The 12,190-nt window shown below is 41.2% G+C and overlaps 1 protein-coding gene across 3 annotated transcripts in view; it reads right to left on the bottom strand.

The window, feature by feature from the left end:
* Positions 1-12,190, bottom strand: part of tbc1d12b (TBC1 domain family, member 12b) — an 81,701-nt gene that overhangs the window by 26,619 nt on the left and 42,892 nt on the right. For all 3 annotated transcript variants that reach the window (XM_048551176.2, XM_048551175.2, XM_048551174.2), the window contains exon 2: positions 11,805-11,928. In XM_048551176.2, the coding sequence (XP_048407133.1) occupies positions 11,805-11,928 (124 nt within the window). The remainder of the gene's footprint in view (positions 1-11,804; positions 11,929-12,190) is intronic.

Consider the following 12,190-nt stretch of genomic DNA (forward strand, 5'->3'; position numbering starts at 1 on the left):
ACATTTCTACTTTTTTTTGTAAAAAAAAGCAGCACAAAATAGGCATAAACAAATAAATACTAACTCATCAGAAATGAATTTTTAAATTAGACTCCTTGATGTATCTGAAATAATCCATCAAACTGATATGGGGTGGAGAGGGAGGAAGGGAGGGAGGGAGGGAGGGAGGGAGGGAGAGTGCGCATGAGGGAGGAAAAAAACACGAGATTTGTTAACATTGCCACTGACTACTTCAGGCCAACAACTACTTTGCGTTAACTTTGCATGAGAGGACAAATCAGTGCCTCCAAACAAAAGCTTGGTCAGAGTTTCTAAATCAAGTGAGATAAAACCAACAGACAATCACTACAGTAAGCGTGCATTTCATATAAAAGTAAAGACTCAATACGAGTCAACAGTTCCAGATCTGTGCTCACTTGCTGTATGAATAATAATTTACATCCACACTAGGAATTCTATGATTCCATGACGACTTCTGGGCTATGAAATGGATTATTTCTGCAATTTTAAAAATAATTCCTTTTGTTCTTTTCTTGGATTCATTCTCAGCTTGGTGCAATACCAGAAGCAAAATTAAGTATATCAATGTGCAATACACAAAGACAATGAATTTTCTACAGTTTCTAGTGATAATGTTGTTTATTATTGCGCTGTGCTGATAGAAGAGTGTTAATTATGTTTGTATGTACATTAACAAAATGCTTTGGAATGGGTTCATGAAGTAGTAAACCATGGGTAAAAGTCAGACCTGGGGTGAGAGGTATGATCGATAATAGGGCCACGTGCCTCAGACCGAGATCAGAGATAACAGGAACTGCAGATCCTGGAGAATCTAAGATAACAAAGTGTGAAGCTGGATGAACACAGCAGGCCAAGCAGCATCTCAGGAGCACAAAGCTGATGTTTCGGGTCTCGGCCCAAAACGTCAGCTTTTGTGCTCCTGAGATGCTGCTTGGCCTGCTGTGTTCATCCAGCTTCACACTTTGTTATCTTTGCCTCAGACTGCTATCTGCTTACAGCCAACATGATCATTATGAACCTAACTAACAATACCGAAAAACACCAACTCTAAATTGCTATTGTAGTTAGCCACTGCCCCATAAATCATTGGGAAAATAAAACAAAAAAGGGACTATGGATGCTGTAAATTCAAAACAAAAGCAGAAATTCCTGGAAAGGCTCAGCAGGTCTGGCAGTATCTGTGGAGAGAAAGCGGAGTTAACATTTCTAGTCCAGTGACCTTTCCTCATCAGTTCTGTGGAAAGGTCACAAGACCAGAAATGTTAACTCTTTTCTCTCCACAGATCATAGATACTGCCAGATCTGAGAGCTTTTCCAGCAATTACTGTTTTTTCTGCCCATAAATCATTTGCCTGACAAGATGATTTAAGTACATTTCACCAACAGTAACAATACGGTGTCTAAACGAACCAGCATATCTTGAGAATTTTATGTTTAATAATGTGCAGGGCTTTATTGCCTGCTTCAGCTACCTGTACAATCACCAAATTTGTGTTTTACAAAGCACAAAGGTAACAATGTTCACCATGGGCACCTAATACTATCTTGGGAAATTGGGATAAAAGATTTGCAGAATTATTTGATTATTTGCAGGGTGCCATGACAGGTTTAAAACGTCACACCAAATGATGTTTTTGCTCAGTGTTGTGCACATACACGAACGTGGGGTTGACGGTGAAGACAGCAAGCGCAAACAAGAGTGAGCACACGAGCAAATGAGTAAGTGTGAGACAACTCAAACAAGAGCATGAACATGAGAACACAAATGACCAGGCCACATCCAGTCACCCAGCCCTTATCGTTAGTCATCCACTAAAGTTCAGGATGTTTGCTGACTAATGTCATTGAGGAGTCATGCCTTCAACTATAGTGTGCCTCTGGAATCCTTGAATAGCCAAATCAGGGACTTGCAAAGCTAATTAACCAAGCAATGAGAAGTTGTTCAATGCTAAAGGGTGTTTGGGCCAAAAGAAAAAAAATGCACCAGCCTCTCATTTCCCTCATGAGGGGGACAGCTTAAAACCTTCCTTGTCTCCATCCCCAGACCAGTTGTTGCAACACAAACCTCATGCTAAGTGAAACCAATCACATTGCACTCCTTGCTGCTCCTCTAACCAGGCTGCTTTTCTTTGGTTCAGAGATAGTAGGAACTGCAGATGACTGGAGAATCTGAGGTAACAAGGTATGGAGCTGGATATACACTTCAGGCCAAGCAGCATCACAGGAGAAGGAAAGCTGACGTTTCAGGCCTAGACCCAAACAAGAACAGTACCATCTAGTGCAGCATTAATTTCCATTTTGATGGTATGGCTATTTCATTGGTGATTCTGCTGTTCACACAAGAGGTACCTTCTCATCAAGGTGATGGACATCTTCACATTCTGGATGTGAGTTTGCTCGCTGAGCTGTAAGGTTAGTTTTCAGACGTTTCGTCACCATTCTAGGTAACATCAGTGAGCCTCTGACGAAGTGCTGGTGTTATGTCCCGCTTTCTATTTATTTGTTTAGGTTTCCTTGGGTTGGTGATGTCATTTCCTGTTCTTTTTCTCAGGGGATGGTAGATTGGCTCCAAATCAATGTGTTTGTTGATGGAGTTCCGGTTGGAATGCCATGCTTCTAGGAATTCTCGTGCGTGTCTGTTTGGCTTGTCCTAGGATGGATGTGTTGTCCCAATCAAAGTGGTGTCCTTCCTCATCTGTATGTAAGGATACGAGTGATAGTGGGTCATGTTGTTTTGTGGCCAGTTGATGTTCATGTATCCTGGTGGCTAGCTTTCTGCCTGTTTGTCCAAAGTAGTGTTTGTCACAGTTCTTGCAAGGTATTTTGTAGATGACGTTCGTTTTGCTTGTTGTCTGTATAGGGTCTTTTAAGTTCATTAGCTGCTGTTTTAGTGTGTTGGTGTGATGCCAAGAGGTCCGAGTAGTCTGGCAGTCATTTCGGAAATGTCTTTGATGTAGGACAGAGTGGTTATGGTTTCTGGGCCCGTTTTGTCTGTTTGGGTTTGTTGCTGAGAAATCGGCGGACTGTGTTCATAGGGTACCCATTCTTTTTGAATACGCTGTATAGGTGATTTTCTTCTGCTCTGCATAGTTCCTCTGTGCTGCAGTGTGTGGTGGCTCGTTAGAATAATGTTCCAATGCAGCTTCGTATGTGGGTGTTGGGATGGTTGCTCCTGTAGTTCAGTATTTGGTCCGTATGTGTTGTTTTCCTGTAGACGCTGGTTTGAAGTTTCCCGTTGACTGTTCGCTCTACTGTGACATCTAGGAATGGCAGTTTGTTGTTGTTTTCCTCCTCTTTTGTGAATGTTATGCCAGTAAAGGGTATTATTGATGGTCTTGAAGGTTTCCTCTAATTTGCTTTGTTTAGTGATGACAAAGGTGTCATCCATGTAACGGACCCAAAGTTTGGGTTGGATGATTGGCAGAGCTGTTTGTTCGAGTCTCTGCATTACTGCCTCTGCTAAGAACCCTGATATCGGAGATCCCATAGGTGTACCGCTGGTTTGTCTGTCGGTTTTGTTATTGAAAGTGAAGTGGGTGGTGAGGCATAAGTCCACTAGCTTGATGATGTCCTTGCTGATGAGGTTGGTGGTGACTGGTGTGTGTGTCTTCGGTTCTTCTAATAGTGTAGTCAGTGTTTCTTTGGCCAGGTTGATGTTGCTGGATGTGAACAGGGCTGTTACGTCAAAGGAGACCATTATTTCATCCTCTTCTATCTTGGTGTCTTTGGTGTTCAGGAATTGTAGGGTGGAGTGAATGGAGTGGCAGGAATCTTCTACTAGGTGTTTTAGTCTTTGGTGTAGTTCCTTGGCTAATCTGTAGGTTGGTGTTCCAGGTAGCAACACTATGGGTCTGAGGGGGGCTCCTGGTTTGTGAATTTTTGGTAGTCCGTAGAAGCGTAAGGACACACGTCCATCCTAGGACAAGCCAAACAGAGACACGCGCGAGAATTCGTGGAAGCATGGCATTCTAACCGGAACTCCATCAACAAACACATTGATCTGGAGTCAATCTACCATCCCCTGAGAAAAAGAACAGGAAATGACATCACCAACCCAAGGAAACCTAAACAGATAAATAGAAAGCGGGACATGACACCAGCGCTTCGGAGGCTCACTGATGATGTTACCTAGAATGGTGACGAAACGTCTGAAAACTAACCTTACAGCTCAGCGAGCAAACTCACATCCAGAACCTCAACCTGAGCTACAAATCTTCTCAAAACTCACTATCTTCACAGTCTACCCATTATTATACACAAATAATAAGGTCACAATTATATTTAATACTATTTAATTAGCCAAATTGTTTTGTCCATTGATACCTTGTGCTCTGGGTCTTGTTCAATTACTTCCATTGAACATTATTCTCTCCACTCAGTTCCTTAATGTAATTATCTGCTCTAACAAAAATACCAACCTATCAACTATTTGGCACATAATGCAACAGTTCCCTCTCAACAGTGGCTGAACCACTTGGTCTTGATTTCATCAATGCTTTTTGATGCAAATGTGTAATAACTACTTTCAATTTTCCACAGACATCTCCTTAATGTCTGTCTAATCTTAGTAATTTAATTAGCTTATTGATCTCAATCTATTTGAGTAGAGAAGATAATTTCCACATCTCTAATAAAATGCTATTATTTTAAATTGAAACATTCAATTTAGAAGAGTAATGCAAACAACTTTACCCAAATTCTTAGATCAGATGACTGTGGAAACGCCTGGTATGCGCTTGTTGCTCTTTGCAGTGCTATATTTTCTGTGGACACTGGGAAAGTTATGCATCAATTGGGCCGTAAGACAAACAGTCCAATGTTATTATTCTCAGAATATCCCTGCCAGGCTAAATGAGATGTTGTAATGGTAGAATGATTATAGGTCAGAAATGGCTTTTCGGCCCATTGATCCTTGTAAAGAAAAATTTAGCTAGTCCCACTCCCACATTCTTACCCATAACTTTGCAAATGTTTCTTCAGGTGCTTTTCTAATTTTCTTTTTACAACAATAATTGAACTTGCCTCCCCTCCACCTTTTTATGTAGTGCTTACTGCATTGTTACTACTCACCGTGAAACCATTACTACCTTGTCAGTGGCTCTTCTGTCAATCATAATCTGTGTTATGATTCCTCGCCCTCCTGCCAATGGAAGTTTGTCTACTGTCTAGATCCATTATGATCTTGAAAATATCTAATTTCCTCTTAATATCTCTTCTCCAAGGAGTTTCTAAAAATATTTAGAAACAAGACCTCTCTCAAGATTCAATTTGAATATTTCAGGCAAGGAGCTCAGATATTTTAAAAAGGGTGCACAAAATAATTTATTCACCTTTCCCCAGTTTTACTTCAATACACTTTTCTGTAGCTCACACAAGTAATTGAAATGCTGCATATGCAAATACATTGGTGGTGTTATTTATCTGTTTCAGAGTGAAAATAACTTTGCTAAGGCAACCAGAAGAATCTGTTCAGAAAAGTTATTACAGACCTCTGAAGCAGGTGGTACTTGAACCCAGGCCCTAATACATCGATATGAGCTCACACCGTTATGTAAAATCAGCTAACAGACCACTGTAGAATAAGTGTGGGAGAGCACTATGCAAAAAAAAGGACACCAATTAAATTCAACTTTCACAAAGGAATTAGAAAAATGCATCAATTCACTGCTGGGAATTTTCTATCCTGCTGTCATTCCAAAAAGTTGTCAATCTACTGCATTTTCAGTGGGAAGGATCCAAATAATTTATTGCTGAAATGAAGCAAAAAGAAACCCAACTAAAGAACTGCAAGTGGAATTTGGAAACAACTGAGTACCAAAGTTTATATTTTAAAACATTTGCAAAATAACAGGTTTTACATTGAAAAGTTGATCCAGGGGTCTGATTTAAAGGTCAAATGAGCATTTTCTGCAATGCAAACACAAGGAAATATATTTAGATTGCAGGTGAGAAGCATTGCCAAATTAAAAACAAACTTGTCAGTGCTATGAAGTGTAACAAGTTCACAAAATCTGCTAATAGAAACTAGGACTCACTCAGAAAACAAATAAATTCACCAAATATTCTCAGACAGCACCTTCCAAACCCACGCCCGCTCCCATCTTGAATGAAAAGGGCAGCAGATATATGGGAACACTACTATCTTTAAGTTCTCCTCCAAGTCACTCACCATCCTGACTTGGGAATATATCACCATTCCTTCACTGTCACGAGGTCAAAATCCTGAATTTCCTCCCTAATGGCATTGTGGGTCAACCATCAGCAGATGGACTGCAGCGGTTCAAGGCAGCAGCTCACCACTATCTTCTCAAGGGCAACTAGGGGCAGGTAATAAATACTGGCTATGTCCCAAAAGTGAATAAAAAATTCCTCCAGTTTTTCATCAAAAGAAGCCCTAAATGTGTTATGGAATGAGGCACAGTTTGGAAATGTCTAACTGTAGAGCAATTAAGAGTTTTCATCTGCATTGTTACATATACAATTGCTGTATATGTAATAGTCAAGGCAACTGTACAGTTTTAAGCTTGGTGGTCAGCTGGTGCTTTTTTAAACTGGCATTAATGATGGAGCCATGAGAAGTAGGCAGCACCAGCCATTGGTGGGAACTGAAAGGGACAAAATCTAAAATTTATAGGACAGAATCTTTACAGTGTGGAAACAGGCCATTTGGCCCAATGAGTCCACACAACACTCTGAAGGGCACCCCACCCGGAACCATCCCTGTCACCCTACATTTCCCATGTCTAACGCATCTAAACCACACATCTCTGGACATTATGGGTAATTTAGCATGGCCAATCTACCTAACTTGTACATCTTTGGATTGTGGGAGGAAACCAGAAAGCTGTAATTTGCCTTCACTGAATAACAATTCTAAGAGTTGAGAATGTTTTGTTGACGTTAAAATTCATGTTCGGATAGTATCTCGAGATCTGCAACTAAAGGTCAAAAGGTCTAAGTTTATGCAACACAGTACCAGCGTTTCTAGTGTTGGGCAAATGAGGCAGCTGTACGTAAAATGAATACAAACCTGTGGGGCCCTCGTTCCTGAGCAATTCTATCAATACTGCCGTAATCTAAATCTGCAATCAATTATTGTGGTTTCTTCCATGGTTCCTTTATTACATTTCAAGGTATACTATAACACCAAAGGGAATTCAGAAATGAATCATAGCTAATTACTAATACAGCATAGAAAAATCACTTCAGAATGGTTTTCCCATCAGAACCCCTTCCCACTATTTACAGTCAAGGTCAGTGAAATTTGAAAAACAAGCAAGCCGATAGTTTTTAAACTTGCTACTGTAAATCTTTCCCAGGTATGGCTAGGTCCACTAACTCTTGAAGAGGAAGAATGGAGGCAGTATATTAATAGGTTGTTTATGTGCAAGGTGTACCTTTAGGAATTCTTTGATAACGTTCAATAAATTGTGTAATTTCTGTGTAATGACTCTGACTTAGGTGTAATTTATTGCCCATCCCCAGATACCCTGAGGCAGTGGCAAGATAGCAGCTTGAACTGCTGCAGTCCATTTGGTATAAATTAACAACAATACCACTGAGACACACAGTTCCATGACTTTAACCTTATGACACTAAAGGAACAGTAATATTTTTCCAATTCAGGATGGTGAGCAGCTTGGAAAACAAAACTTGCAGGTGGCGGCAGTCTCAAGTATCTGTTGGCATTGTTCTTCTGGATGGGAGAGTGGTCATGCACTTCAAAAAAGGTGTTAAGGAGCTTCGGCGAACCAGAATTTATGAATGATACGCACTGCTGCTACTAAGCATTAATGGTGCAGCAAGCCAATGTTTGTAGAAATGTTGCTAATCAAGTAGGCTCCTTTGCACTGGATGATGTCAAGCTTGAGTATGTTAGAACTATATTTGTCCAGGAAAATGGGAAGTATTCCATCACAATCCTCATTTGTGCCTTACCTGAAGACTCCAGAACTAGTCACACCTCAACACAAGCTGTTCTGGATTTCAACTACTGTTCCCAGAATATGACCCGCATCTTTGGTCTATAGACAAATGATATTACCCCTGCATCACCATGTTCCGCTTGGAGTGGCTTGAATTGGTTAATACTGGCCTCAGTGATGTTGTGGATCTCAAGGCGGCAGAGATGGACCATTCCAACATGGCTACGATATCGTTTATTGGAGAGTTTGGAAAATCTCTTGGCCATTAATGCCAAAAAGGGCAAATCCAACCCAGCCAATAACTGCTCGATTAGCTTATTGGAAATTCTTGCAAAGATGTGACTGTGTATAAAGAGGAATGATAATACTCTAACCTTGTTTAAAAATCGATTTGCTAAATTTTATAAATCAAATATTGATTCCTTTAGACATTACGTTCCAAACTGTTGAGAAAAAAACCACCATGAAAACACTAAATCTGTATCATAGATAATAAAATGTGAGGCTGGATGAACACAGCAGGCCAAGCAGCATCTCAGGAGCACAAAAGCTGACGTTTCGGGCCTAGACCCTTCATCAGAGGGGGATGGGGTGAGGGTTCTGGAATAAATAGGGAGAGAGGGGGAGGCGCACCGAAGATGGAGAGAAGATAGCTGGAGAGGAGAGTATAGGTGGGGAGGTAGGGAGGGGATAGGTCAGTCCAGGGAAGACGGACAGGTCAAGGAGGTGGGATGAGGTTAGTGGGTAGGAGATGGGGGTGCGGCTTGGGGTGGGAGGAAGGGATGGGTGAGAGGAAGAACAGGTTAGGGAGGCAGAGACAGGTTGGACTGGTTTTGGGATGCAGCGGGTGGAGGGGAAGAGCTGGGCTGGTTGTGTGGTGCAGTGGGGGGAAGGGGTGGGGACGAACTGGGCTGGTGTTGGGATGCGGTGGGGGAAGGGGAGATTTTGAAGCTGGTGAAGTCCACATTGATACCATTGGGCTGCAGGGTTCCCAAGCTGAATATATGAGTTGCTGTTCCTGCAACCTTCGGGTGGCATCATTGTGGCACTGCAGGAGGCCCATGAAGGACATGTCATCTAAAGAATGGGAGGGGGAGTGGAAATGGTTGGCGACTGGGAGGTGCAGTTGTTTATTGCGAACCGAGCAGAGGTGTTCCGCAAAGCGGTCCCCAAGCCTCCGCTTGGTTTCCCCAATGTAGAGGATGCAACACCGGGTACAGTGGATGCAGTATACCACATTGGCAGATGTGCAGGTGAACCGCTTTGCAGAACACCTTCCAGTCACAAACCATTTCCACTCCCCCTCCCAGCTTCAAAATCTCCCCTTCCCCCACCGCATCCCAAAACCAGCCCAGTTCGTCCCCTCCCGCCACTGCACCACACAACCAGCCCAGATCTTTCCCTCCACCCACTGCATCCCAAAATCAGTCCAACTTGTCTCTGCTTCCCTAACCTGTTCTTCCTCTCACCCATCCCTTCTTCCCACCCCAAGCCGCACCTCCATCTCCTACCTACTAACCTCATCCCACCTCCTTGACCTGTCCGCCTTCCCTGGACTGACCTATCCCCTCCCTAACTATACTCTCCTCTCCACCTATCTTCTTTTCTCTCCATCTTCAGTCCCCCTACCCCTCTCTCCCTATTTATTCCAGAACCCTCACCCCATCCCCCTCTCTGAAGAAGGGTCTCGGCCAGAAACATCAGCTTTTGTGCTCCTGGGATGCTGCTGGGCCTGCTGTGTTCATCCAGCCTCACATTTTATTATCTTGGATTCTCCAGCATCTGCAGTTCCCATTATCACTCAAACATGATCTAATTTGCTGACAAGGTGGACTCAAAGGATCTACACCCATTCCTAACGTAGTATGTTCATTCATATGTTTGTAAGTTACCACTGATTATAAACTGCTGCATACAGTAAACCCACATTTACTGGCAATCGTGCGTTATTCTATCATTCTACTAACAAAAAGATTAAAATCAGGTTTTGTAAAGTTGAACAGCATTCAACACTCTCAAAGCCTACGTCTCTCGAAGTTCTGCTAATAGAACCTTCCAAACCCATAACTTGCAGCACCCAGAGAGCAACAGACAATGGGAATACCATTAACTGCAAGTTCGTCTCCAAACAACACATAACTACTGCCTTGGAATTATACAACTGCTCCCGCACTAACACTGGATCAAAAATCTGGAACTCACTTCCTTACAGCACTGTGGGTGCACCTACATTGCACATGGACCACCACCTCAAGGATAATTCAGAATGCGAAAATGTGTTTTGCTAATAACACTCAATGCTCAATTATGAATAAAAAGAAACGTTAATATTCTCAGCTTCCTTAATAAAATTCATTAAATCTCTACAGAAGTCAGGTAAAAGAAATATAATTTCAGGATATTGACTGCAGAGTAGTTTCATCTGCATTTTTTTCCTGTCAATATACCAGTTTTCCTGAAGTTAGAACATAACAGCACAGTACAGGCCCTTCGGCCCTCAATGTTGTGCCAACCTGTCATACCGATCTCAAGCCCATCTAACCTACACTGTTGTGTTTAATATTGTGTTTAATTCTGGTCGCCACGCTACCAAAAGGATGGTGCGGCCTTGGAGAGGCTATAGAAAAGATTTACCAGGATGTTGCCTGGTATGGAGGGCATTAGCTATGAGAAGTTGGTGAAACTTGGGTTGATCTCACTGGAACGGCCATAGGTTTAAGGTGTGAGGGGCAAGGTTTAAAAGGTGATGTACGAGGCAAGTTTTTTTTTTAAAACACAGGATGGTGGGTGCCTGAAACTCACTGCCAGGGGAGGTAGTGGAAGCAAATACTATAGTGACTTTTATTGAGAGTCTTGACAAATACATCAATAGAATGGGAATAGAGAGATATGGTCCCCAGAAGTGTAGGGGGCTTTAGTTATGAGGTTGAATAGGGATAAAGGTTGTCAGATTTTTGGTACAAATTAATTTCAAAAGCAAAGTGAGTTTCTGCAACATTTGAGTTAACTTAAAATATTTTGTTAGAAGCCAGCCTTATATACAAAACCAGCCATGATTTCAGGATATATCAAAGCATCAAGTTACTACCATTAAAAATAATCAAGGGATTTTTGTTTGAGCGGATTTGGTGACATGTTCAAGTGGAAACATTAAAAATCTTCTCAATACAGGCAAACCTTGCAGCTAGATCATTGGCTGCATCCAAAGTGGAAACTCCATCCCAATTTTTTGTGCTATTGGCAAACAAAAACAGATGTAGGTATCTCACTTAAAAACCTTTGAACTACAAGATCCAGAAACAACTTCGGCATTCCTCACAGCACTGGAATTAAGCACACAACACAAGAATCATCATGATTGTGAAGGAGATCAGCAGTAACATTTTACACCACTTTCTTTGGTGACTGATAGCCCATGCAGCAATGTGAAAGAACTCCAATAGACAAGGGCAACATGGGATAACAAAACAAAAAGTGCAATTGGAATTAAGGGAATTCAATTTCTATCATTTCTCCAGCAATTCTCTTTTCAAATGCATGTCAAATTCTGCAATTTGTTTCCATTTGCCCCATCAATAATGGACTTTCCTGCAGAAATCAAATTAGCAATTTAAAAACTTGTCCAGCTTTGTTTTTAACCCGCAATTACCAAAGTTTTAAAATGTTAGATGTTAGTCTCAAACAATATTTTTCAATTACATTTGTAATAGCAGTAGCAGACAGATTTTGTAATGAAGCCAGGTTACCTCCTGATTACTAAAAATCTAACAAACACTTAATGTAGAGCAATTAGAACACCATTTTCAATTTAAACAGGTACAAAATGAATTTGGTACACAATTTTCTTTTAAAATATACCTGCTGTATTGTTTTGGAATCTTTCTGCGAATTTTCCCTTGGTGGAACTTTCCCAAATAGCTTCCAGCCAGGAGCACTAAAAGCAGAAGGAATGGGCTCCTTTGTCTTCTTAGTAAAAAAATTCCTAAGAAACAAGAGAAATGAAACACTGATCAGGGACTACATTTACTTTGCAACGTTATTGGAAATTATTTCAGTTTTTTTTTCAATATTAACAAAAACAAAAATCAAGTTGCTTCAACACAACTTCAGAGTTTGTGTCCTCAGTCTTGTGAATAATGGACTTCTGTTCATGCTGTTCAACATCATTGACGGTATATAACGACATGTATTGTCATTTAATGGCTTAGACTATACAGTTAAGTTAATTTAATATATGAAAACCC

The sequence above is a fragment of the Stegostoma tigrinum genome, chromosome 20 (assembly GCF_030684315.1).
Source record: "Stegostoma tigrinum isolate sSteTig4 chromosome 20, sSteTig4.hap1, whole genome shotgun sequence".
Lineage (NCBI taxonomy): Eukaryota > Metazoa > Chordata > Chondrichthyes > Orectolobiformes > Stegostomatidae > Stegostoma > Stegostoma tigrinum.